The sequence below is a fragment of the Microcaecilia unicolor genome, chromosome 7 (assembly GCF_901765095.1).
Source record: "Microcaecilia unicolor chromosome 7, aMicUni1.1, whole genome shotgun sequence".
In the NCBI taxonomy this organism is placed as follows: Eukaryota; Metazoa; Chordata; class Amphibia; order Gymnophiona; family Siphonopidae; genus Microcaecilia; species Microcaecilia unicolor.
The window spans coordinates 235,948,592-235,975,202 of record NC_044037.1 but is presented as its reverse complement, the minus strand read 5'-3'; the positions used below and the strand labels follow the sequence as shown (position 1 = coordinate 235,975,202).

The following is a 26,611-nucleotide window of genomic DNA, read 5'->3' as shown; positions in this document are numbered from 1 at the left end:
TGAATCAGTTTTGCTACTACATATGGAAGGAATTATTCCGTGGCATTACAGCTGGTTATGCATACTCTGATAGTATGTGATTATCTTTATCTGGATATTCAGCAAGATATTTGGCTAACTTGACACCACTGAACATAGAGGGTCAAAGACAGTTGGATCTCTTTGCATATCTACTTTAGGTCTGCTCTAAATACAATTGAGATACCTGGATAATGCTAACCAGATAGAGGTTGAATTTTGTTGCTATGTGCCAGAACACCCCTGGTGATGCCTCCTTTTGTCTGAAATTTCTATGTCTAGCCAAAAAGTATCCATTCACCAGCCCAAATATCCAAATCAAGACAAATTCAGTTAGTTCCTGATGTTAATCAGAAAAGTAACATACTGACATTCTGTTTGTTTTTTTCACCACCACCGAGTAAACAATGTTAGGAATTTATTAAGAAAAGAATAAAAAATAAGACAAAGAATGTTATAATTCCTCTTTATTGCTCCATGTTGCAACCTCACCTTGAGTACTGCGTGCAATTCTAGTCACCCTATCTTAAAAAGATATAACCCAATTAGAAAAGTTTCATTGAAGGGCGATCAAAATGATTAAGGGGATGTAACTCCTCTCATAATGAGGAAAGGCTGAGACAGCTGAGGGGGGATATGATAAAAGTCTACAAAACCCGAGTGGAGTAGAATGAGTAAATGTAAATCGATTATTCACTCTTTCAAAAAGTACAGAAACTAGGGGAGAGTCCAAGAAGCTACACAGTAATACTCTTAAAACAAATAGAAGAAAATGTCTGTTCATCCTTTTGCTAAGTTGCGGGAAAAAGGGCCCTGTGTAAGTGGTGGGGTCCGTTTTTCCCATGCACCAGGGTCCTTTTTACCGCAGTAGGTAAAAAGCCCAAAAAACAAAATGGCCATGCGGTAAGTTAACTCTTACCGCGTGGCCATGCAGCAGGGAGCACTTCCCGCCACCTCCCACAGTAACTGGGCAGCATGCACCACGCTAGAAAAAAAACAATATTTCCAGCGTGCCGGAAATGGCACATGCTTGAGCCAGAACTACTGCTGGCAGCCGTTCCAATTTAGCGTGTGCTAAGCCCACGTTGGGCTTACCGCCGCTTTGTAAAAGGGCCCCTCAACAAATAGTTAAGCGCTGTTTGCTTAACTTGCCAGAGGATGTGGTAAATAGAGTAAGAGTAACTGGGTTTAAAAAAGATTTGGACAAGTTCCTGGAGGAAAAATCCACAAACTGCTATTAAAGAAGCCACAGGGAAAGCCACTACTTATTTCTGGATTTGATAGCATTGAATCTGGCTACTCTTTGAGATTCCTCATGTACTTTTGAAGCAATACACTGGTTTAGACGGACCATCAGTCTAACTGAGTACGACAAATTCTTATTCCCCATTTTTTGGGGGAACTTGCCAGGTACTTGTGACCTGGATTGGCCACTGTTGGAAACAGGATACTGGGCTTGATGGACCTTCGGTCTGTCCCAGTATGGCAACACTTATGTACTTATGAATATAGAGTAAAATAGTAAATTGATGGTTCTTACTTTCATCGCTGACGTACTCATTCCAATTAAATGAGAGACTGGTTAAGTTTACAAATGTACCATTTTCACCAACTGAATTGTTGAAATAGGTAGTGATGTTAAGTTCATAAGCAGAGTCATCTGGAGGCCACTGCAGACATTTATTCCTCAAGTGGCCCATGAACAGCTGCAGCCCTATCAGTGCAAATACACTCAGACAAAACACAGTCAGAATCATAACATCCGAGAGCTTCTTCACGGACTGAATGAGGGCTCCCACAATAGTCTTCAAGCCTGGAAAAATAAGTAACATTTGTTAGTTTTAAAGGTAACATTAGAACTCAATATGGTCTATGTACTAAGTATTTTTTTCCATAGACACAAAGGGCCTATTCAATTAAACTTTTATCCTGAACAATGAAGACTTGCTAATAATAGTGCACTGTCCAAAACAACCTTAACTTACACCTTGAACAGGTCATTTTAGATGGCTTGCACAGCATTTATATGTGTAAACAGATATTTTAGAAATCATTATTTATGTGTATAGATCTGTATCATGTACAGTTTAAGGTGGTTTGTTGTTAGATGGGTCTGAAAAGTATCCATGTATTTCTGATTTTACAATGCCAATACACAAATACTTTTAAAATTCTGTCTGTCAGGATTTACACCTGCTATAAGGAGGCATACGTGTCAGCTAATTGTTTGGACCTGGGTTTTGCAACAGTGACTGAAGGGGCTACAATGCTCACCTCAAAACTTAAAAAAAAAAAAAGAGGTTTCTTTGCTTGGATCCTTAAATGATTCTTCCTGGACATTTGGTTTTCTTAAATTTGGCATTTATCCAGGTAACTGCAGACACTTCTATGCATAAACCCCTATTTTGCATAAGACGGCTAGGTCAGAAAAGGGATGACCAGGCTGGGATATTCAAGATTGCTCAGGTATTTTACAAAATGCATAGAGCCTTTTTTAAAAACATGTATAAGGAAGCCTCAAAGTGCTCAGGAAACTTTACATGGTCCAACATGGGTATTCTAGCTCCTATCTAGATGTCCAATGCAAAAATTGGGTTTTAAGATGATATATGGTCCCTTGATACATTAGCATTTATGGTCTAAATGTAATATGTACCCAAATAGGACTGAGGAAGCATCACACATAAAATGAGGCCGTAACATATGCGTGCTATGCTCTTTTCACAATCTATTTATTGTGAGCTCATTAACACCAGTAATTTAACATCTGCCTTGGAACAGAACAATCTTAGATGGAGTTATATTTAAAATTATTAGCAATGATGCAACAGTATAGCTCTCTCCTCCCTCAGTGTTCACCTGTCCATCATCAAATGAGTAGAATATGGGTGGGACCTTCTGTAGGAAGCAAAGGGTGATATAGAGTTCAATCTCCACTTCTTCATGGGCTCAATAAGTGGGGGATGAGGACACAAAGATCCCTTCTTCATAAATCCAGAGAGGTGAAAGGGTATCAGGGCATCAGGGACACCTTTTCAAGGGTCCAGGTAAACATGAATGGGAAACCATGGTTCAGAAACCTTTTACTACAGGTACTGATGAATGGAAGTGTGATGTCAGAACATGGAGATCCCTTATTCATAGCTTCAGGGAGATAAGGGGGAATCACACTCAGACCATGTTACTGCAGGACAGGTAATAAAGAGGTCTGGATCTTAGAAAATCCTTGTCCATAGTGCTGGATACACAGGAGAGATCAGGGCTTGGAGCCCTCTTACTTTGGGCACTGGAAGGAGAAAGAAGGGGCGGGAAGACATTAGGCTTCAGAGGCCTCTTGTGCATTGTGACTGGGGTAGAACACCCTTGCTATCTATCTCTTTCATTTTGAACCACTTAGCGCAAGAGTTTCTACATACCACTAGTTGGGATGTGCAAAGTCAAAAAGCGTTCAGAATTTTCAGAAATTTTCCAATTTTTGGACTTTTTTTCCATTTAATTCACATATTGAGTTTAATAAAAAAAAAGTTAATGCATATTAAATTATTTGTTTACTCTTTCCAAAAATACTAGGACTAGGGGGCATGCGATGAAGCTACAAAGTAATAAATTTAATACGACTCGGAGAAAATGTTTTTTCACTCAACATGTAATTAAACTCTGGAATTCATTGCCAGAGAATGTGGTAAAGGTTGTTAGCTTAGCAGGGTTTAAAAAAGGTTTGGATGGCTTCCTAAAGGAAAAGTCCATAGACCATTATTATTTTATTTATTTGTTACATTTGTATCCCACATTTTCCCACCTATTTGCAGGCTCAATGTGGCTTACATAGTATTGGAGAGGCGTTCGCCGACTCCAGTGTGAACAAATACAAAATGAGGTTATTTTACTATGCTCATTAAAAGGGCAATTTCATAAAGGATTTTTTTGTGTGGAAACCCTGTTTTATGTACTATGTGTAAGGTCTCTTATAAAATTATAATGCATGTACTTTTACATGAGTTGGATGTAGATATTTTCATGGCTGGGTTTTGGGTATGTGGGTAGAGTCGCAGTTCATGTGCATATTTTATGAAATATGCAAAAACATTTATATCTACTGCATGCCTTTGAAGTACACAAGTAGGTGTATATTTTATAACCTACATGCATACTTCATGACTCATTCCAAGCTCTACCTAAACTCCTCCCTCAAATATGTCTAGTGGTGGGCAACCGAGGTCCTCCTGGGCCACATTCCAGCCAGGTCTTCAGGATTTCTCCAATGAATATGCATGAGATCTATTTGCATACAATGGAGGAAGTGCATGCAAAGAGATCTCACGCATATTCATTAGGGCAATCCTGAAAACCTAACTGGGTTGCAGCCCTCAAAGACCAAGGTTGCCCACCCCTGGCCTATACCCAGGTCACATGTTTGACTGAATAGGCCCCATACGGAGAAAATACTGTAGTATATAAGACCCAATATATTATAAAACAGTCTAAAAGTGAAGATCCCATGCAGAAGCCCACAGAACTCATTTAATGGTCATTGAACAGTACAGTTTAATGAACAGTCAACAGCTTGAAAAAAAAAAGTGAAATTTCTTGCCAGTTTGTAACTGAATGGATATGAATGATACACATTCCAAAACACTTGTTTTGTGGAAAAAACAAGTCATTGCTTGTTTTCATGCTACATGTAAAACCTACATAAAGCAGCACTTTTATTTCCATCTTATTATAACTGCTTCTTGCCCAAACATTTCCTCTTGGCAGTTTTATAACAATCTGCACTAGATTCAAATATTTTTTTAAATCATATTTGACGTACTTTAAGTACAAGATGTTAGAAAACTACAACAATTTAAAGAAGAAAATCTTAACAATAAACCCTCGTGCAAGGTTCGTGTTTTTATTTTTGCTTGTATCTTTGTAAGTAAATCACTTTTTTTCATCTGATTGTCATTTTCACATTAAAATGTAATCTAGATCCCTTTACTGGGCCAGATGTGAAAAACATTTCTCCCACACGCACAAAGTGGAAGCAATCCCTTCATACATTTGTCCCATATTGGTAAAATTCAGATCAATGAGTAAACCTGAGGATTACTATTTTGGGCTGAAACGGAAATATGAACTTGACATCATAAGATGCAAATCGCATAGGCTGGATATTGCAATGCCTCATGCAAAGATCTGTTAAACTCCAAGGCTGATTTCAAAAAAGAAAAAGAAGCTTCATGTTAAAAAGCAAAGAATCAAACTGTTCTTCAGTCATGTAGAATCTAATGATTCCTGCTTTTTGTTTGCAACATGAGTGGCAAGCAACAAGGCTTATGTCACGAAGATGGGATCTCAGCTTCGATGGAACAAAATTCAGCCTGAGTGTTTAACCTACATTAGTTCTCACCTGGAATGACTGATATTGTTTTCAAAGCTCGGAGAACTCTGAATGTTCTTAACGCTGAGACATTGCCCAGGTCCACAAACTCTGTCACATATCTGTAATAGGGGAGTTCACACACAAACACAATGACAGGACACAAAGAAACAGTTGGATGTACAAGGGACCTAACGCCTTACAGTGACTACTTCTTACCTGGGATTACAGAAATAGTTTTCAAAGCTCTCAATACTCTGAAAGTTCGAAGAGCTGAAACATTGCCTAGGTTTACAAATTCTGTTACATACCTGTAGAATTAAATCACAGTTATTGAGAATCTAGGCACAGCTGATTTTACTAGTGCTGGTTGTTCATCAAGACCCTTTTTGGTGATATGCACAGGTGATTCACATAATTAAAAGGGGGGGGGGTATATTTTCTACTTCAGTTTCATGCATGATCAGGAAATTAAATTTATACTTTTGATCTAAATTTACACTGAATATTTTTGTCAAATTCATTTTAAAACCCTGTGAAAGCTTGAAGGAAATCAGCACAGGGTTTGTTTGTTTTTTTTTACTAGAAAACAGGAAAAAGATGTAAAATAAATTTCTTTTGATCATAATGGCAATCATTGATGCACTATACTGTCTTCATACAGATTTCCTTGATAATAAAATAAAATATACTATAATATGTTACTCTCCATACAAAATATTTAGCAGCATTTTGCTCTATACAGTACATGTATACATCAAGAAAATTCTTGATTTTTGTTATTTTATGAAATGTACTGTTTAAGTTTATACTTTGCTACTTGTAATGAACAAGCATTTTAGGACTCAAGCTATAAATACATGCAAATAAATAAATGCATTCTGCTTTCCAATGTGTTTATATAGTGGACAAGTGGTATTCAGTCATGTCCATTGAAAAGTTACATGCAGGTAAAAGAATGTATGAGGTTCATGGAAGCCTCTATTCCCATGCAGAACTTATGGAATGTCTGAACACATCAGCACCTTGTGATAAGGCAGGTAAACATGACCATAGACAGAAGCAGCCAACCCGAGAACTACCATACCCACATTCCCTTGGAAGACTGAAAGAGAGGGGTGGACCCAAAAACATGGAAGGGACCTCTAATATTTGCAAGAATGGAAGCAACTCCAGGAAATGGGAGCCAGTTACTCCAGCTACCAGCAGAGGGAGCAGCAGTGAAGAAGCCCAATTTCCGTGGTTGCAGAATCAATATATCATTCCTCCCAGCTGTGATTTCCTGAAAGCTCTCAAAAGTGTGGGAGAGGAGAAAGTCTGTGGAGAGCTAACTGAACCTATGGAGTATTTGGAAGAGGAAAAGGACCTGCCTCCAGAACTTCCTTGCTTAGAGGAGCAAGCCAGCATGGACTGGGAAAATACAAAAGCTAACCTTTCCAGCACTTAAAGGCAGTTGTGGGAGGCTACAGGAGTTTGTTACTGTGGAGTGAGAGGTGAACTGTTAGCCCTGCTTGCTGCAGGGCTGCTGGAGTACTACAGGAGGAAAGATGAAGTGCTCATGTTTTTATTTTTACTTGAGCTTTTGAAATGAATTTTACTTAAGTTATCGAACTGAGCTTTACTTACGTTTGTGAGCTGAAGAACTTGAATTGAACTAAAGAACTGAAAGTGTTTTTATATGGTTTGTTGATTATGTTATGTGGAACTGGGTCTGCATTAAAACGTTGTGTTTGAACTGAGTCCGGATTAAGGTGTGGTGCTGCACCACAACCCTGTGCCCTGAATGGGGTTTTTGGTTACAACCCCAAAACAGAAGTGGAGGACCCCTTTACAACCTATCAGAATATTAAATTTTGCTGACCAGAGACACCAGGCTATTGGGTTCAGCTGTCTTCAACACATCCTTCACTAACGCTGTATTACATTAACAACCCACCCCATTAAAAAAAACCCTATAGGAAATATGCTAATAAGTACTAGTATTTGCCTGTCTCTAAACATGTATAGAATAATTTTACGATGTAATACTCACGCCATCATAATGACACTAAAATCAAGCCAGTTCCATGGATCACGAAGAAAAGTAAATGGCTCTAAGCAGAAGCCCCTTGCAAGAATTTTTATAAGAGATTCAAATGTATAAATTCCAGTGAATGTGTACCTGAAGAACAGTGTCCAACAGAATGTTACTGGATATAAAAGTTCACAACATGCTCAAATCTTGTTGTTGAATTATACAAATATGAACAATAACAGCAATATAGGTAGAAAAAGAAAAAAATGTGTACAATTCAGTCTTGGCTTCCTAACTGCAATATACAAACAAAGAAGCTAAACAAAGTAGAGGGCTTTGGCTCTTATAGGCCCCTATAATAAGACATAGAACAGCCATTAACCCATCGAATTCCATCCCACCCTTCCCCCCTTTATATTTATGATTAAGCAATGTTTATTGAACAAATTAAAATACATACAACCAAATAACAGGCTCAATGCTGTATAAAGTCCACCTCCCCCCACCACCACCCTTTCCCATCTCCGTACCGCAACTGTAAACACAAACCATCCCTGTGTGCAAAAGAAAAAACAAAGGATAGAATACACAGAGCATAAGTGACCATTGAAGGGCAATGGTGAGCTACCAATATGATATTCGCATAAATGTGAAAGTAAAATTTCACAACATATATATCAAACATGTCTTATTCATGATGGAGAAATCTACTGGATAGCATACCATCTACATTATCAAGGATATATATACTTGAAAACATAGTGGATCATATACAGAGCAGTTGTAAGCCCAATGCAGGCTTATCACTTGCTCTTCCGGAAGTATCACTGGCCCAATGCAGCCGCCGGCAGTAGTCCTGCCCCGAGCGCATACCATTTCCAGGAGGAAAAGAAAACCCACGGTAATGGCTTGCACGGCGGTAAACCAGTGGTAACTGGGCATTGCCGTGCGCTGCCCGGTTACCACCAGGTTAGCATGGGAGCCCTTATTGCCACCTCAACGGCCATGTTTGTCTGGGGTCTTTTTACCCGCTGTGGCAAAAAGGGCCCTGGCGTGCGGGAAAAACTGCCCCCGCCACTAGCGCAGGACACTTTTTCCCACAGCTTGGTAAAAGGACCCTTTAGATGGTTAGTGGATTCTGATTTTTTTCAGGCAATTAAAACCTGACACATAGCAATAAATGAGTTACTTTGAGGCCCTTTTACTAAGCCACGGTAGGGCTACCACTGGGTAGTGCTGCGTGCCAAATTGACCCTTCTGCCAGGGTAGGGTGGGCACCCGGTGGTAATTCCAAAGTTGGTGTGCGTTATTTCCTGCTGTAGAAAATAATGGAGTGTTCCCAGTGGTAATCGGCAGTACAGCCACATTGCCACGCAATGCCTGATTACCACGAGTAGCGTGTGAGCCGTTACCGCCAAGTAAATAGATGGCAATAAGGGCTACGGAAATAAATAGCCGCATACTACTTTTAATATTAGCACACGGCCATCTATCGCCCAATTTAAATAAAGACCTTTTTACCAGTCAGTCATAGTAAAAAATGGCCCAGAATGCGCCAATTTCATGCGTCCTCACTAGTGGAGGCCACTTTTTACCGCTGCTTAGATAAAGGGCCCCTTAATAAGTAACATATAGCAACTGCCCCTAAATTTGTAAGTGTCTTATCTGTGAACTTTCAGAAACGTCAACAATAATACTAATTTTGCTTATACTGTCAATGAGCAGCAATCTTGCCAGGCATCTCAAAAAAAGGAGAAATTATTATTTTTATTATTTTTTGTAATTTCTTGTTACATTTGTACCCCGCGCTTTCCCACTCATAGCAGGTTCAATGCGGCTTACACATTATATACAGGTACTTATTTGTACCTGGGGCAACGGAGGGTTAAGTGGCTTGCCCAGAGTCACAAGGAGCTGCCTGTGCCTGCAGTAGACCTTATCTGCTAATTTGCTTTTCTTTAGTCCCTCTGGACCAGCCCTGGATTGGACTGATGGGTTGTGCATGCCTTCCAGCAGGTGGAGACTGAGAAACTTCTGACTCTAGAAAGCCAATAAGAGCCCTGGCCATGTGACCCTAGCCTCAGTATTTGACTAACAGAGCAGGAAAGAAAAGAAAGACGAACCTTCTGTGCCCCCTGGAATCTAAGCAGCCACAAAACACTCATAAAACGTGACTGAAGGATGGCAAAGCCTTAATACAATGCTCATGCACAACTCCAAAAGGAGATGAGGTATGGCATAACACGAGTAGGACTCTTAAAGAACTGTGCTCCGGAACTATGTACAAGTAACCACTGTTCAAATAATACGGGAGGGACCTTGGCCAATCCAGAAGGACTAAAGGAAAGCAAATTAGCAGGTAAGGTCTAATTTCTCCTTCCTTAGTGTCCCTCTGGACCAGCCCAGTATTGGACTGATGGGAAGTAACAAAGCAGTAGTCTTAAGAGAGGGACATCAGTAAACCTGCTGTGAGTACTCGAGTTGCAAAGATCGCCTCCTAACAACACTGGACATCCAGTCTATAGTGCTTAGAAAAGGAATGCAGAGAAGCACACGTTGCTGCCTTACAAATGTCTGCGGGCGGGACCAAGATCCGCTCCGCACATGAAGCTGCTTGTCCCCTTGTGGAGTGAGCCTTAACCCCCTCAGGGACTGATCTGCTGGTGAGAATGTAGGCAGAAGCTAACATCTCCTTGAGCCACCGAGATATAGTGGGCGCGGCGAAGCCCTTCCGCGAACCGGTCAGGAGTACAAACAGATGGTCCAAGCGCCGAAAGTCGGCAGTCACTCTCAGTGCTTAAGAACCCTTTTAACGTCCAACTTACGCAACTTCCTCTGACTCTCCGTGCCCAAGGAAGACCCAAGGACAGGTAGAAATACTGATTGAGATAGATGAAACCTTGAAACTACCTTAGGCAAGAAAGAAGGTACCTGGGTGCAAAACCACATGCTCTTTAGAAAACTCCAAAAACAGAGACGTACAGGAAAAGGCCTGGAGTTCCGAGACTCTCCTAACTGAAGCAATGGCGACCAAAAATAAGGTCTTGAGAGTTAAGTCATTAAGTGAACAAGAAGACAACGGCCTTGAGACAGAAGATCCCTGTGAGACTCCAGCGGCATCCCCCCGTGAGATTGTCCACCTGCAGCCACCAGAAGAGGCTGCTGCGCTCCGGAGAATGCAGAGGCAACCTCACCTGAAGGGAATCTGTCTGAGGAGACCACCTGGATAGAAGAGAAGATTGAAGAGGCCGCATGTGAGCCCTGGCCCAAGGGACCACCTCTATCGTTGCTGCCATGGAGCCCAGAACCTGAAGATAATCCTGAGCACATAGGACACATAGGAACTTGAAACCGGAGTTTGAGCACTCTGCCCTGGGGAAGATAAACACAACCCCGTGCAGTGTCGAAGGTAACTTCTAAGTACTCCAGGAACCAGACGACTCTTGGCTGAGTTCACCATCCAAACAATGGACTGCAGGAAACAAAGCACCCAACCCGAGACCTACACACTCTCCTGAAAAGATTTCATCCTGATGAACCAGTCGTCCAAATATGGGTGGACAAGGATACCTTCCCACCTGAGGGCTGCTGCCACTACAACCATAATTTTGGAGAACATCCGAGGAGCTGTAACCAAACCAAACGATAGAGCGTGAAACTGAAAGTGCTGGCCCAGAATCGCAAACCACAGGAACTTCTGGTGAACGGGCCGGATAGGAATGTGAAGATAAGCTTCCGTCAGATCCAAGGCAGTTAGAAATTCTCTGGTACGGACGGCCACGATCACTGATTGAAAGGTCTCTATTCGAAAACTTGAGACTTTGATAGCCCAATCGACGGCCTTAAGATCTAAAATAGGATGAAAGGAGCCCTCCTTCTTGGGAACCACAAAGTAAATGGAATACCGGCCTTGTCTGTACTCCGAAGGAGGGATGGGACAAATGGCCTGCAGATCCAAGAGCCTGCGTAGCGGGTCTCGTAGAGCGCCCGCTTTGAGGCGAGAGTGACAGGGAGATTCTAGAAAGGAGTGTGAAAGAGCTTGGAAAATTCTAAGGCATACCCGTCTTGAATAACCTCCAAGACCCATTGGTCGGTGGTGACTTTGGCCCACCTCTGAAAGAATTGGGACAAACAAGCTCCTACAGGCATCAGAGGCGAGACACATGCACCTTCATTGGAATGGACGGGAAGGGGACCGGAAAAAGGAACCTGAGTCCCGACCTCCCCTACGGATGCCTCGAAAGGACTGAGTTATTTGAAAAGAATCTGGACCTCTGAGTCTGAGCTCCCCAACCGGTGCAAAATCTACAGAAATCCCTCGCCCGACCACAGCCAAAGAAAGAACCCCGACTAGCCAGATAAGGCCTATCCTCCAGGAGACGAGGGACCTTCGTGTCCCCTAAACTACGAACCAACTTATCCAAGTCATCACCAAACAAAAGAGAATCCTGGAAAGGAAACTTAGACAACTTAGATTTGGAGACAGCATCCCCAAAGCCAAGGACTTGGAGGATGCTCTGAGCAGATCATACAAAGCATCTGCCAGAAAGGCAGAGCCCATCTCAATCTTGGACACCTCAGCATCAATAGAAGATAGATCATCCGAGGTTCAATCTAGAACTCTCTCTGTCCAAGAAACCGCAGATGGCCGCCTGTACCGCCAGAGAGGAGACATCAAAACTGATCTTAAGGAGAGCATCCAACCTCCTATCCTGGACATCCCAGAGAGCTGTTCTGCCATCCACCGGGACCGTATTACGCTTGGTAACCGCCGAGACCACCGCGTCAACCACAGGAACCTTCAGGAGAGATCTGTCCATCTCTGGCACTGGGTAAAGACAGGACCTCGATCTGGCTGGATGAAAGGACGAATCAGGAACATCCCACTGTGGCCTGAATAATATCTCGAATGTCCTGATGCATGGGAAAGGTTCTCCGAGAAGATATGGTGCCTTTGACTAACAGGTCCACCTTGCGGACCTCGGAGGTAGGGGTCTGTTCCTCTTCAAAATGGAGAGTTGAGGAGACAAAGGCGATGAGTTCCTGTAGATCCTCTTTATGAAAGATCCTGACTACCGAGGGATCTTCTCCTGGAGGTAAGGGGTCGGCACTTGCCTCTGACGGACCTTGGTCCTCCCAAAGCCCCTCTGCCAACCCTTCCTCCTCCTCCAGGAAGGGCATCTCGACCTCATGGTCTGAAGCTGGTTCCTCTTCTGGATCCCAGCAAGCTTGAGCTCTTTTTGGAAGAGCTGAGGATCTGGAGGTGGACTACCCCATACCCCTGACTCCAACACCTGACTTATGCATCAAGAAAGCCTGGTACATCTGGAGGACAAACTCAGGGCGGAATCCCCCCTCCTGAGAGCCCACAGAGTGTACTAGGGACACTGCCTCTGAATGCAGAGAAGGTTGTGCAGGAGAAGAGAGCTCTCGGGCTGCAGGGCCTGCCTGGGGAGAAAAAATGGTGGATTTCCCCACCAAAACTGAAGGTCCAACCACCTCCACAATTAAACGGGCAGGTGCTGAGGAGGGCGCGGCTGCCGACACAGGCGGAGAAAGAGACGCTGCAGGAGTATCAACGGCGGTGCAAAACTTGCAAGACCCGAGCGCTCCCACTCCCCTGTGCTGGCAAACAGAACATCTTTTGAATTTCTCTGCCATAGCGCTGATCTGCAGCTCTCTACGCCTCTTTGCCTTCGGTTTTTTTTCCACTAAAACAACCGCCACCGAACGACTGAAGAGAGAGCGTCTTAGAACTTTTTTTTTTTCTCAAGAGCTGCTAAGAGGCGGGAGGAATCGAAGAGCAATCAATGCCAACAGAAAACCAGTAGAGCAAGACGGAGCTGACTGCTCATTTGTGCCTCGGGGAGTTTTTTGTTTGTTTTACAACTAAAGAATTAACTGCCTCTCCCAAAGGCTAAAACACCTTTTCTCCAAAAGGGTTGGCCCTTCCTTGACAACCAAGGGAGATGGGGAGGAAGGGGGAAGGGAACCGGGAACCCCCGAGTTTACCACCCTAGAAGCGGGAGAAGAAAAGACCTTTCAACAAGATTCCCCAGGTACAGAAGGTAACAATCCCTTTTTTTTCCAAGTAAAGAAAGAGAGAGAGACTAACGGGCTCACTTTCTGCCTGCTGGAGACTGAGAAATACTGATGCTAGGGTCACATAGCCAGGCTTCTTATTGGCTCTCTAGAGTTAGATGTTTCTCAGACTCCACCTGCTGGAAGGCGTGCACAACCCATCAGTCCAATCCTGGGCCGGTCCGGAGCGACGCTAAGGAAACTATTTTTAAATAAAATGAAACCTCAACTGCCACAGGGAGGCTCACCGTCAAGCCAAACCCACATATAAAGACAACTATCACCAGTTTCTCATCAAACCCAGGAAAAAGGAGCAGTAGAAAACAACTCCCCTAAACAAGGAGAAAAAAGTACTACACCAAAAAAAAACCAATAATTTCAATTGAGGTTTTTGTTTAAATATAGTTTTTCTGAGATGTCTGGCAAGATTGAAGTAGAAGCAAAATCAGTATTATTGTTGAGTATAGATATTTTGCTTTCCAATTCTTGTGATTTGAGTATATGAAAAGTGTCATCAAAAATTCATACTGAACATCCTGGCACTATTTATACAATCAAGTTCGTATATCATTATTAATTTGAAACTCCAAAACACAGCTTCACACTCACTGTGTAACACAATGGATTCAAGAAGAAGCTCTATTATAATTAGTATCAATTTATGTAAATTTAAGTGGAGAAAAAAGGCTTCAGTATCGCCACCCAGCCAGCCAGAGATTATCCGACTATAAGGCTTGGGTCCGGCGCACCATCATCTCACAAAAAAAAAACTCCACAATAGTAAATGTCTTCAAAAGTTGCTAATGAGCAAATTCATGTATCCATAAATTACATGATTTCTATATATACAGTACTTTACAATCTAGTGATGTGTTAATACTGCCAGTTACTTATCTTAATTCCAATAAAGTTGGTTCCGATCCCTGACCTCATGTGACACCACAGGGGTGGTGTATTTAATTATACGCCCCTGTGGTATATAGGTCAAACCACAAGATCATTAAAGACACGACTGATGGAACACCGTTCTTGTTTAAAGCTTTCAAAAAGGGAAGCCCCTATGGTTACTCATTGTGAGACAGCGGGCCATGTGTTTGATGACTTAAGATGTACAGTTTTGGAGCATTTACGACCCATGAAAAGAAGGGGAGAGCAGAGACATCAATTGCGACAATTAGAGCAAAAATGGATCTTCTACTTTAAGACAACTGAACCAGAAGGATTGAACATTAGGGTTGAGTGGGTAGCATTTTTTTGACTCACGAGGATGGGTGTGTGTGACAGTGGCGAACTTGACTGGATAATTCAAAATGATGACGTATGGGATGATAGATGCCTGTGATTGGCCAAGTGATGGGAAGGAGTAGAACTCATTGATTGAAAAACGAAGGCGCGTGATAGTCAGTAACAGACCTCGTCTTCGGAGTGCAGCAGATGCGACACAGGATTATATACGTGTCCATGAGCGGCAAGAGATGAGAAATGTGAAATGAATCTTTACAAGAGTAGTGAACCCCTGAAGCAGCGAAACGGGGATTCCCTGTTGGGTTAACATTGGTGTGACGGAGCCAATTTTATTGGAATTAAGATAAGTATCCGACAGTATTAACACATCACTAGATTGTAAAGTACTGTATACAGTGGTGGAAATAAGTATTTGATCCCTTGCTGATTTTGTAAGTTTGCCCACTGACAAAGACAGGAGCAGCCCATAATTGAAGGGTAGGTTATTGGTAACAGTGAGAGATAGCACATCACAAATTAAATCCGGAAAATCACATTGTGGAAAGTATATGAATTTATTTGCATTCTGCAGAGGGAAATAAGTATTTGATCCCCCACCAACCAGTAAGAGATCTGGCCCCTACAGACCAGGTAGATGCTCCAAATCAACTCATTACCTGCATGACAGACAGCTGTCGGCAATGGTCACCTGTATGAAAGACACCTGTCCACAGACTCAGTGAATCAGTCAGACTCTAACCTCTACAAAATGGCCAAGAGCAAGGAGCTGTCTAAGGATGTCAGGGACAAGATCATACACCTGCACAAGGCTGGAATGGGCTACAAAACCATCAGTAAGACGCTGGGCGAGAAGGAGACAACTGTTGGTGCCATAGTAAGAAAATGGAAGAAGTACAAAATGACTGTCAATCGACAAAGATCTGGGGCTCCACGCAAAATCTCACCTCGTGGGGTATCCTTGATCATGAGGAAGGTTAGAAATCAGCCTACAACTACAAGGGGGGAACTTGTCAATGATCTCAAGGCAGCTGGGACCACTGTCACCACGAAAACCATTGGTAACACATTACGACATAACGGATTGCAATCCTGCAGTGCCCGCAAGGTCCCCCTGCTCCAGAAGGCACATGTGACGGCCCGTCTGAAGTTTGCCAGTGAACACCTGGATGATGCCGAGAGTGATTGGGAGAAGGTGCTGTGGTCAGATGAGACAAAAATTGAGCTCTTTGGCATGAACTCAACTCGCCGTGTTTGGAGGAAGAGAAATGCTGCCTATGACCCAAAGAACACCGTCCCCACTGTCAAGCATGGAGGTGGAAATGTTATGTTTTGGGGGTGTTTCTCTGCTAAGGGCACAGGACTACTTCACCGCATCAATGGGAGAATGGATGGGGCCATGTACCGTACAATTCTGAGTGACAACCTCCTTCCCTCCGCCAGGGCCTTAAAAATGGGTCGTGGCTGGGTCTTCCAGCACGACAATGACCCAAAACATACAGCCAAGGCAACAAAGGAGTGGCTCAGGAAGAAGCACATTAGGGTCATGGAGTGGCCTAGCCAGTCACCAGACCTTAATCCCATTGAAAACTTATGGAGGGAGCTGAAGCTGCGAGTTGCCAAGCGACAGCCCAGAACTCTTAATGATTTACAGATGATCTGCAAAGAGGAGTGGACCAAAATTCCTCCTGACATGTGTGCAAACCTCATCATCAACTACAGAAGACGTCTGACCGCTGTGCTTGCCAACAAGGGTTTTGCCACCAAGTATTAGGTCTTGTTTGCCAGAGGGATTAAATACTTATTTCCCTCTGCAGAATGCAAATAAATTCATATACTTTCCACAATGTGATTTTCCGGATTTAATTTGTGATGTGCTATCTCTCACTGTTACCAATAACCTACCCTTCAATTATGGGCTGCTCATGTCTTTGTCAGTGGGCAAACTTACAAAATCAGCAAGGGATCAAATACTTATTTCCACCACTGTATATAGAAATCCTGTATTTTATGGATACATGAATTTGCTCATTAGCAACTTTTGAAGACATTTACTATTGTGGAGTTTTTTGGTTTTTTTTTGCAAGATGATGTGCGCCGGGCCCAAGCCTTATAGTTGGATAATCTCTGGCTGGCTGGGTGGCGATACTGAAGCCTTTTTTCTCCACTTAAATTTACATAAATTGAAACTAATTGTAATAGAGCTTCTTCTTGTATCCATTGTGTTACATAGTGAGTGTGAAGCTGTGTTTTGGAGTTTCGAACTATTTATACAATGCCAAGGCTGAGGAGGGCAGAGAGAAGGCATTTTTATGTAGGTATACAAATATCTATATAACTAAGCCATTTAAACCCCCCCCCTCCTTTTTTTTTTTTTACAAAGCTACACTTTGTAGCACTTTGTTGCACGGCAATGCCGACACAGCCCATTCACTTTGAATGGGCTGTGTCAGCATTACCACGTGGTAGCCGCTAGTGTGGCATTGTAAATGTGAGGGGGAGGAGTACGGACAGAAAAATTGTTGCCCTAATTTATTGTTTACAGAGTTTTTAGAATACCACTAAACGAAGGGATGCTTAAAGCGGTTGACAATCTAAAAACAAGGAGGGAAAGGAATGCCATCACTTGAGAAGGAGACCAAAAAAACACTTAGCTGTAAGTTTAGCCACCAACTGTTATCTACATAGTTCAGTGGCTTTAAGTATTTTCAGTACCCTGAATATACATAAGTATTAATGAACATTTTCATGCAGTAAACTGGAAGGTATCATTTGATGAAATTCATTTTTATTACCATGCAGTTTTACTGTAGATGCCTTCAAAGAATGGATGAAAATGTAAAGGTCAAATATATATATACATACACACACACACATGTATACTGTTTACTTACTCTACATTCTTGGTCCAATCTGGAGGGTTACTCAGGGTCATAAACACACAGTTTGTCAAAATAGTGCACATAATGAGCATGCTGAATAAGGTAGCGTTTAGTCAAGGAATTCAAAAGAAAATGTCAGCTTTTTTATACATTACAACACTGAAATAAAATTGCAACACATTGCCTAGAATTGAAATGTTAATAACAATAACAAACAAAACATGGGGACTATTTTACTAAAGTGCTTAGCACTTACTGTGTGGTAACCCATGCGTTCTTGTTCTTGTACATAAGCAGACTGCTCTTTTTATTTGGAACTCCACACTCTGAACCTCTACTTTAATTTGAATATCCCCAGAATTAGTCACAAATACTTGTACTGTTTGCTAGAGAGATGAATCCAAAGCTTTTATGGTGTCCCAAAGGGCATCAGAGTTGGCTATCATTGGTTTCTTTAACCTGCTGAAAAATTGCCGAGTTTAACTGGCCCTGCAGCTTCCGAAGGTAGATCTCCCAATCCAACACTCTTGTTCAAAATTTTGGGAGGATGTCTTCCACACTGACTGCTTAGGTGAATTAATGGCATTGCCACAGGGGGCCTTGGGGGCCTAACCCCCAATTTGGGTTTGGGGCCCCCAAGGTCTACTGGTTTGGCTGGCGGGGGTCCTCAAGCCCTGCCAATAGAAGCTTTCCTGCAGTGATATTTGCCACTACGCTGCCTGCCCAGCATTCCCCCTCTCCCATGCGCATGCTTGTTTTTGGTGAAATTGAGCATGCGAGAGCTTCGTGCATGCTCAATTTCACTACATACGAGAACGCGCACCGGGTTGGGAAAGCAGGGCAGAAGCAAACATCGCCATTGGAAAGCTTCTGCTGGTGAGGCTTGGGGACACCCAGCAGCCTAGATATGTGGGGTTATGGCGGTGGTCTAGAGAAGCGGGGAGGCAAGGCAAAATGTGCCCCCCCCCACTTTGGGCTCATGCCCCCTCCCAAATCGAGGTCTGGTTACGCCTCTGGGGTGAACAACACATACTCTCTTCCCAACGAAAGCAAAGCAAAAGCTGGTAGACTGCTTCCACATATCGGCGGCATTAGCCTCTCTTCCAGGCTTAGAGACACCTGATTGCCTCGAGTCCGTTGCAGTCCTTGGCAGACATGGAGAGGCATAATCAAACGGGGCGCCCAAGTTTTCCTGGGGCCATTCTTGCAGAACAGCTCCGTGAAGGGGCGGGGAAACCCGTATTATCGGAACAAGATGAGCGGCCATCTTTCATTTCGATAATACGATCAAGGACGCAAAAATCTCAACATTTAGGTCAAACTTAGAGATGGTCATCCTTAGGTCGTCCTTAGAGATGGGCGTTCCTGGTTTTCGACGATAATGGAAACCAAGGACGCCCATCTCAGAAACGACCAAATCCAAGCCATTTGATCGTGGGAAGAGCCAGCATTCATAGTGCACTGGTCCCCCTCACATGCCAGGACACCAACCGGGCACCCTAGGGGGCACTGCAGTGGACTTCAGAAAAAGCTCCCAGGTGCATAGCTCCCTTACCTTGTGTGCTGAGCCCCCTAACCCCCCCCCCCCCAAAAAAAAAACCCCACTCCCCACAACTGTACAACACTACCATAGCCCTAAGGGGTGAAGAGGGGCACCTACATATGGGTACAGTGGGTTTCTGGTGGGTTTTGGAGGGCTCACATTTACCACCACAAATGTAACAGGTGGGAGGGATGGGGCTGGGTCCGCCTGCCTGAAGTGCACTGCACCCACTAAAACTGCTCCAGGGACCTGCATACTGCTGTCATGGAGCTGGGTATGACATTTGAGGATGGCATAGAGGCTGGCAAAAAAAATGTTTTTTTTTAATTTTTATTTTTTTGGTGGGAGGGGGTTGGTGACCACTGGGGGAGTAAGGGGGAGGTCATCCCCGATTCCCTCCAGTGGTCATCTGGTCAGTTCGGGCACCTTTTTGAGGCTTGGTCGCAAGAAATAACGGACCAAGTAAATTCGGCCAAGTGCTTGTCAGGGACGCCCTTCTTTTTTCCATTATCAGCCGAGGACACCCATGTGTTAGGCAAACCCCAGTCCCGCCTTCGCTACGCTGCTGACATGCCCCCGTGAACTTTGGTTGTCCCCGCGACGGAAAGCAGTTGAGGGCTTTCGATTATGCCTATTTGGGCAATCCTGAGAAGGACGCCCATCTCCCGATTTGTGTCAGAAGATGGCCGCTCTTCTCTTTCGAAAATAAGCCTGATAGTGCACACTGCAAGTCACATTATTGTTTTACATAGTAATGAGCTGCTTTACATGTATTTGCATGTTCTGCATTACATTACTATATAACCTGCAGCAACTTAAATATCACCACGGTAAAATAAAGCAAGCTGTGTTACAGTCCTTTAAGTCACGTTAAGGGGCAAATAATATGGCTTAAGTCCTCCCTAAAGCGGCTTGATAACTTCTCCCTTAATGCACAGTTAATTCCTGGAATCAGGCTACCACATGACTGAGTTTTGTGGTAGCTTGCCTGTTATCGCACATTAAACCACACGTTACTGATTTTTTCAGAATTTTTCTGTCAGGGGCGTGGCATGGGCAGAGAGTGGGCATGGAAGCATTAGCTACTCAGCACATTGCATTGTAACTGGCTTCTGAAGAGTTGATGCAGGAGCATGTAGCACCTCCTAAATAGGAGGGGATAAGTAGTCCCACACTAACTCTCAGTATGTACCATGCGATAATGAAAACATTAATGCACAACCTGCAACAGAAAATACTTTGAACGCTCCTTCTTGATTAGTTTTGGAATTGCTGCACATTAAAATCCTGCGTTAAAATGCATTAAGCCCTAAACATAACACTTTAGTAAAAAGGATCCTTCATGTCACAACACTTACCCCAGAATTTTATATATTGCGCCAAAGATTTGCGCATGGAAATCGAAGCATATTCCATAACAATGCATATAAGCTAATTGGTTAACAAGCTAATCAGTTATCAACAATAATTGGCATTAATTAGAATTTACGTGGATTAATTGCTAAGCAAATTCTGTAACATGGTGCTTGTACATTCTAAGCCACATAGTTGAAAAGAAGGCGAGGCCAGAGGTGTGGAATGGGTAGGTCATGAGCGTATCTAAAATCAATGCACATTCTTATAGAATACACACGCTCCGTGCCTAATTTAGGTGTCAGAATTTACACCAGGTTTTACTTGGCATAATTGGCTGCGACTATATTTAGTCGCGTGGACCAGCACTCAGCATATTCTATAAACCGTGAGGAAATTTAGGCTTATTCTATAAAGTACACCTAAATTAAGACATACTTTATATGATGCACTTAAGCGAATTTCATTTGGAACTGAATTTGTAGGCATGATATATAGAATCTAGTCCTTAATGCTACACCCTGTTTAATGGTACAGAATATTTATTTATCCACGGCTAGCGTCCACAGGAAATATCAAGGATGAACTCCACCTAATCTTATGCTTTGTAATGTCACAAATTGATTAATGATAACAAATGTAGCTGCCAGGTGGTTTAAAATCCACCACATAATATCACATAGAAGCGTATTTTCAAAGCACTTAGACTTGCAAACTTACATGGTAGCCTACAGAACTTTGTAAATCTAATTGGTTTGAAAATGAGCCCCAAAGTCACTGTCTCTGCTGCTGAAACATCAAATCATATGTTCCATTTCTTCATATGATGGCTGCTAGTTTAGCAGTGGTTTCATATGTGTGATGTCACACAGACTCCAATTAGAAATAAGGTGGCTGCTTCTAAATGCATAATAAAATGACTTTTCTACATTGGCAAACTCCTGCAGTGACCTTGAACAGGATGTTATGGTGTGTAAGAATGTAGAACGCAAAAGTGATGAGGCCTATAAAATCACACATTTTTTTTGCTGCTGCAGGTCAGCCTATTGTGGTTAAATAATGTGGTGAACTACAAATAGGCCCTAATGAAACATCGTATGCTGCCCTCTTGTGCATCACTTGATGCAACTCCTGTTTATGTCAACTCCATTTAATGTCAAACAAATTTGACATTAAGTGGGTTTGATTGTACTGACAATAAGAAATACTGAACATGGTATTTGGAAGTATATTTTAAAAGCATGCGATATGTGTTTTTTTTTTAGTGCAATGCATGGTATTTGGGCAAAACATTTGTGCTATTTTGATTCAAAACACATCCTCTCCCTTAAAAATCAAGCATTACTTGCCACAAAAAATGCACTTTTTGCAACAGATAAACATGCATTATTTTAGTAACTTTTAGTACCTTTATCTGAACGTGTGCTAAAAAAAGTTTTAGCAGATACATATGAGTAAAAAATATGCATCAAAAATATAACTACATCCTTTTATATAATTACCTCCATGATTATTAAGCCATTCCCATCATAAAAGGCCATAAAAGCGCATAAATAGCCTCGTAAAATACTGGCCTGATATGAAGTGCATTTTTTCTAGCAAAAAAAGGTGCTGGTACTCAAATGGCAGGCTATCCTTCAGGGGTGGAGTGTTCATTCAATGACCTACCCCACAACAGCCAGGCCCCATGCACCTCACCACAGAATCTATGAAAAGGCAGCATTGGTGTGTAGAGCCTTGGCTTTTTCATTAATACTTAGGGGCAATGGGCCAATTTTAGCATGAAATGGAAAAGGTGGCAGTACTTAGTACCCACTGAAATAAAGCCCTGCTGACATGAAAGTATATGTGATGACATGATGGAACATACTTTGTTGGTGGGCAAGTACAGGGATAGAGTTTGGGCAGAGTATGGGCGGACTTAACACAAATGTGCACAGATTATGAAATAACTTAATGTACAGTATGTGCCTTCTTTCACATCATCTCTGAGACAGATGTAAATGATCACACATACAATGAAGCAGGAGCGTAGCCAGATCTCAATTTTGGGGGGTGGGCCTAAACCCACAGTAGGGTGGCACATTTTGCCCTACCTCCCCCAACCCCATGCAACTCCACATACCTGGGCTGGTGGCAATTCCCAAGCCCCGCTATCAGAAGCTTTCCTCCAGCGCTGTTCACTCCCAAGCTGACTGCCCTGCTTCCCTGCAGCACGCATGCTCAATTTCACTAAAACTAAGCATATGCACAGGGGGGGTTGGGAAGCAGGTCAGGCAGCACAGACATGAACTGCAAGGAAGACTCCTTCTTGCGGGGCTTGGAGACCCACACCAGTCAAACTTGCAGAACTTGTGTGTGTGTGTGTGGGGGGGGGGGGGGGGTTCTGAATCCAATTTGAGGGGGCCCGGGAAATTATAGACCGGTGAGCCTGACGTCGGTGCCAGGCAAAATGGTAGAGGCTATTATAAAGAACAAAATTACAGAGCATATTCAAAAGGGAAATCTTGCCTCATCAATCTATTACATTTCTTTGAAGGGATGAACAAACATGTAGATAAAGGTGAGCCAGTTGATATTGTGTATCTGGATTTTCAAAAGGGGTTTGACAAAGTACCTCAAGAAAGACTCCAAAGGAAAATGGAGTCATGAGATAGGAGGTAGGGTACTATTGTGGATTAAAAACTAGTTAAACGATAGAAAGCAGAGAGTCGGGTTAAATGGTCAGTATTCTCAACTGAGAAGGGTAGATAGTGGGGTTCCCTAGGGGTCTATGCTGGGACCGCTGCTTTTTAACATATTTACAAATGATCTAGAGATGGGAGTAAATGATCTAGAGATGGGAGTAACTAGTGAGGTAATTAAATTTGCTGAAGGCACAAAGTTATTCAAAATTGTTAAATCGCAAGAGGATTGTGAAAAATTGCAAGAGCTACTAACAAGACTGGGCATCTAAATGGCAGATGACGTGTAATGAGCAAGTGCAAAGTGATGCATGTGGGAAAGAGGAACCCGAATTATAGCTATGTAATGCAATGTTCCACATTAAGAGTCACCAACCAGGAAAGGGATCTAGGCGTCATCATTGATGATATGTTGAAACCCTCTGGTCAGTGTGCGGTGGTGGCTAAGAAAGCAAATAGAATGTTAGTTATTATTTGGAAAGGAATGGAAAACAAAAATGAGGACATTATAATACCTTTGTATAACTTATTTCTAGGATAAGCAGCATAAAATGTATTGTACTTTTTGGGGATCTTGGCAGGTACTTGTGACCTGGATTGGCCACTGTTGGAAACAGGATGCTGGGCTTGATGGACCTTGGGTCTGTCCAGTATGGCAATATGCATGTACTTATGTAGATCTGCACACAATCATTTATAAAGCCAAGAAACCCACACTCTGTGTAACCACCCAAGAGAAATGTTTCACTAAGAGCTAGGAGTTGTAATACTTGAAAATAGGGCTAGATTCCATATATTTGGAAAAACGAAATACGAAAGCGCCAAACCCCTAAGAGAAAAGCTACACAGGCTCCCACTTAAAGAACGTATTGCGTTCAAAATCTGTACCCTGGTTCATAAAATTATTAACGGCGAGGCCCCGGCATACATGACAAACCTCGTAGAATTACCAACCAGAAACGCAAAAAGATCAGCACGCACGTTCCTGAATCTTCACTACCCTAGCTGCAAAGGACTAAAATATAAATCAGCATATGCATCCAGCTTCTCCTACATAAGCGCGCAACTATGGAATGCCCTGCCGACTGATATCAAAAGAATACACGACCTAACAAACTTCCGAAAGTTATTAAAAACCAACTTGTTTGAAAAGGAATACCACAATGATCCATCTTAAATACCAGACAACAAAACCCATACCAGAACGGGACAAAACCAAACTTGCGATACTGGATTGCTTAACTGTACTTTGGCACTAATGAACTTTATAATTATACCACTCTACTTGTCATTCCAGAAACGAACTCTCTACACTTGATTGCTTAACTTTCCCTGTCACTCATGAACTCTATAGCAATACCACTCTATTTCTCATGCCAGAAATGAACCCGCTACACTTGATTGCTTAATCTACTCTGTCACTTGAGAACCATTTTGTATTTCTCAATCCGGAAATGGCAATCGCCATTACGGCATTATGTAAGCCACATTGAGCCTGCAAATAGGTGGGAAAATGTGGGATACAAATGCAATAAATAAATATTTAGGCACGGTTTATAGAATATAACTAAATCTTTGTACAGTTTATAGAATATGTCCAATGCCTGTTTACTGTGACTAGATTTAGTCACAGCCATTTATGGCAATGAAAACCTGGTGTGAATGCTGACACCTAAGTTGGGCACAGAATGGGCATACTCCATAACACTGCGCATTAATTAAAGGAACACTCAGAACTCACCTATGCCCTTCCCATAGCCATGCCCTCTTTTCAGATCCACGTCTTAGAATTTACGCACATCACTTTATAGAATGCGCTTAGACAGCTGTGCATGTAAATTCTAATGCCAATTAGTGTCAGTTGCTTGTTAAGTTCAATTATCAGCACTAATTGGCTTGTTAAGCTAATTAAGCTGTGCGTGCAAATCCAGAATCAACCAGATGTGAGTACACAACTTAAGTCGCACTATATAGAATCCGAGGGATAATGTGTAATTTGAAGGTACGAAAATTGATCAGTACTAGGGAGCTGAAAGTTGTGCCTCAACTCGCCAAAAGATAATGGCAGCCCATCATCGTTCACTAATTGTTTAAGGAACTGGAGGCTTCTAGCGTCCCAGGCTTGAAATGTGGAGCTGGTGGTGCCAACAGAGAAATCCGCATGTTCCTGCACTGAAAACCACCCTGTCTCCTGTGGATCAATCTGTTTTCTTTTACAGCACCAGAACCATGTTTTCTGAACAGAGGAGAGTAAACAACTACTCTTGAGATGCTTTGACAGTTTTTTTAGCAGGGGCATAAGTATATAGTTCAAAGAAAGAGGTTTAACCAAAGTTTGTTCAAAACACAGCAGAGTGCTAAAGGTGGGGCCCTTCAGCCAATCATAGATCTGTTTCACATAACAAACTGGGATATCCACCCCTACAAAGGTGTGGATATCCCAGAATTCTGGGATAACAGTATTGAAATAACACCCCTATAATGGTCAGACCATTTTCTAATTAAATTTTCCCTAAGTGAGCAACTGAAACAAATGGCACCTCCCAGAGTTTGGAAGGAGATCAGAGACAAAAAAAAAAGCTGACCATTGAGAATTTCCTAGAGGCCTTGGACTATCCACATGTGGATTAAAAGACAACTACAGTGTCAGAACAGATTGACACTTGGAATACACACTTAGCCAAGACCTTAGAGAAAACAGCACCACTAAAAAAAAGGTCTCATGCCCCACTCACAAACACTCACCTTGGTTTCTCCAGAACTTCAGATCCTTAAACGCAAAGGTCGGAAACTGGAAAGGAGATGGCGTAAATCTTGCCTGGATGAAGACAGGCTAAACTGTAAGAAGCACATGACAAAGTACCGCCAAGCCTTAACAGCAACCAAAAAAACAATATTTCTCTCAATGCATTGCACAGGCTGCCAATTCAACCAAGCAATTGTTCAGTATAGTAAACAGCCTACTGCAACCACCACAACAGAACCAGCCTGCCCAGTCTAAACTGAACTGCAATGATTTTGCTGCATACTTTGCCAACAAAATTAAGACTCCAACAGAATTTACACGCAATTCCACCCAGTCTCCAATCATATAACCAGGAGTGCACAAACTTGCCCCCTCCTGACAGAGGCTGATGGGACAATTTTAACCCAATGGCAGAGGAGAGACTTGACAAAATCCTAAGAGACCCTTGACCTGCTACCTGCTCCCTTGACCCTTTGCAGCAGACAAGCATGGGCCTCAGAGAAGGCACCACAAAAATTGTGAGCGCCTCTCTTTCTAATGGGCAACTACCAATAGCATTAAGAAGGGCAGTGGTTCACCTTTTGCTAAAGAAAAACAACCATGACCAGGACAAACTTGAAAGTTACCAGCCAGTATCCAACATCCCATTTCTAAGGAAACTTATAGAACAAACAGTCTGTGTTCAA

At 42.6% G+C, this 26,611-nt stretch overlaps 1 protein-coding gene across 1 annotated transcript in view; it reads right to left on the bottom strand.

Annotated features, from left to right (window-relative positions):
• LOC115474187 (sodium channel protein type 2 subunit alpha-like) overlaps window positions 1–26,611 on the bottom strand; it is a 335,664-nt gene that overhangs the window by 284,575 nt on the left and 24,478 nt on the right. Inside the window, 4 exon segments of the mRNA XM_030209540.1 lie at window positions 1,559–1,831; window positions 5,600–5,691; window positions 7,413–7,541; window positions 17,612–17,701. Of these exon segments, the coding sequence (XP_030065400.1) occupies window positions 1,559–1,831; window positions 5,600–5,691; window positions 7,413–7,541; window positions 17,612–17,701 (584 nt within the window).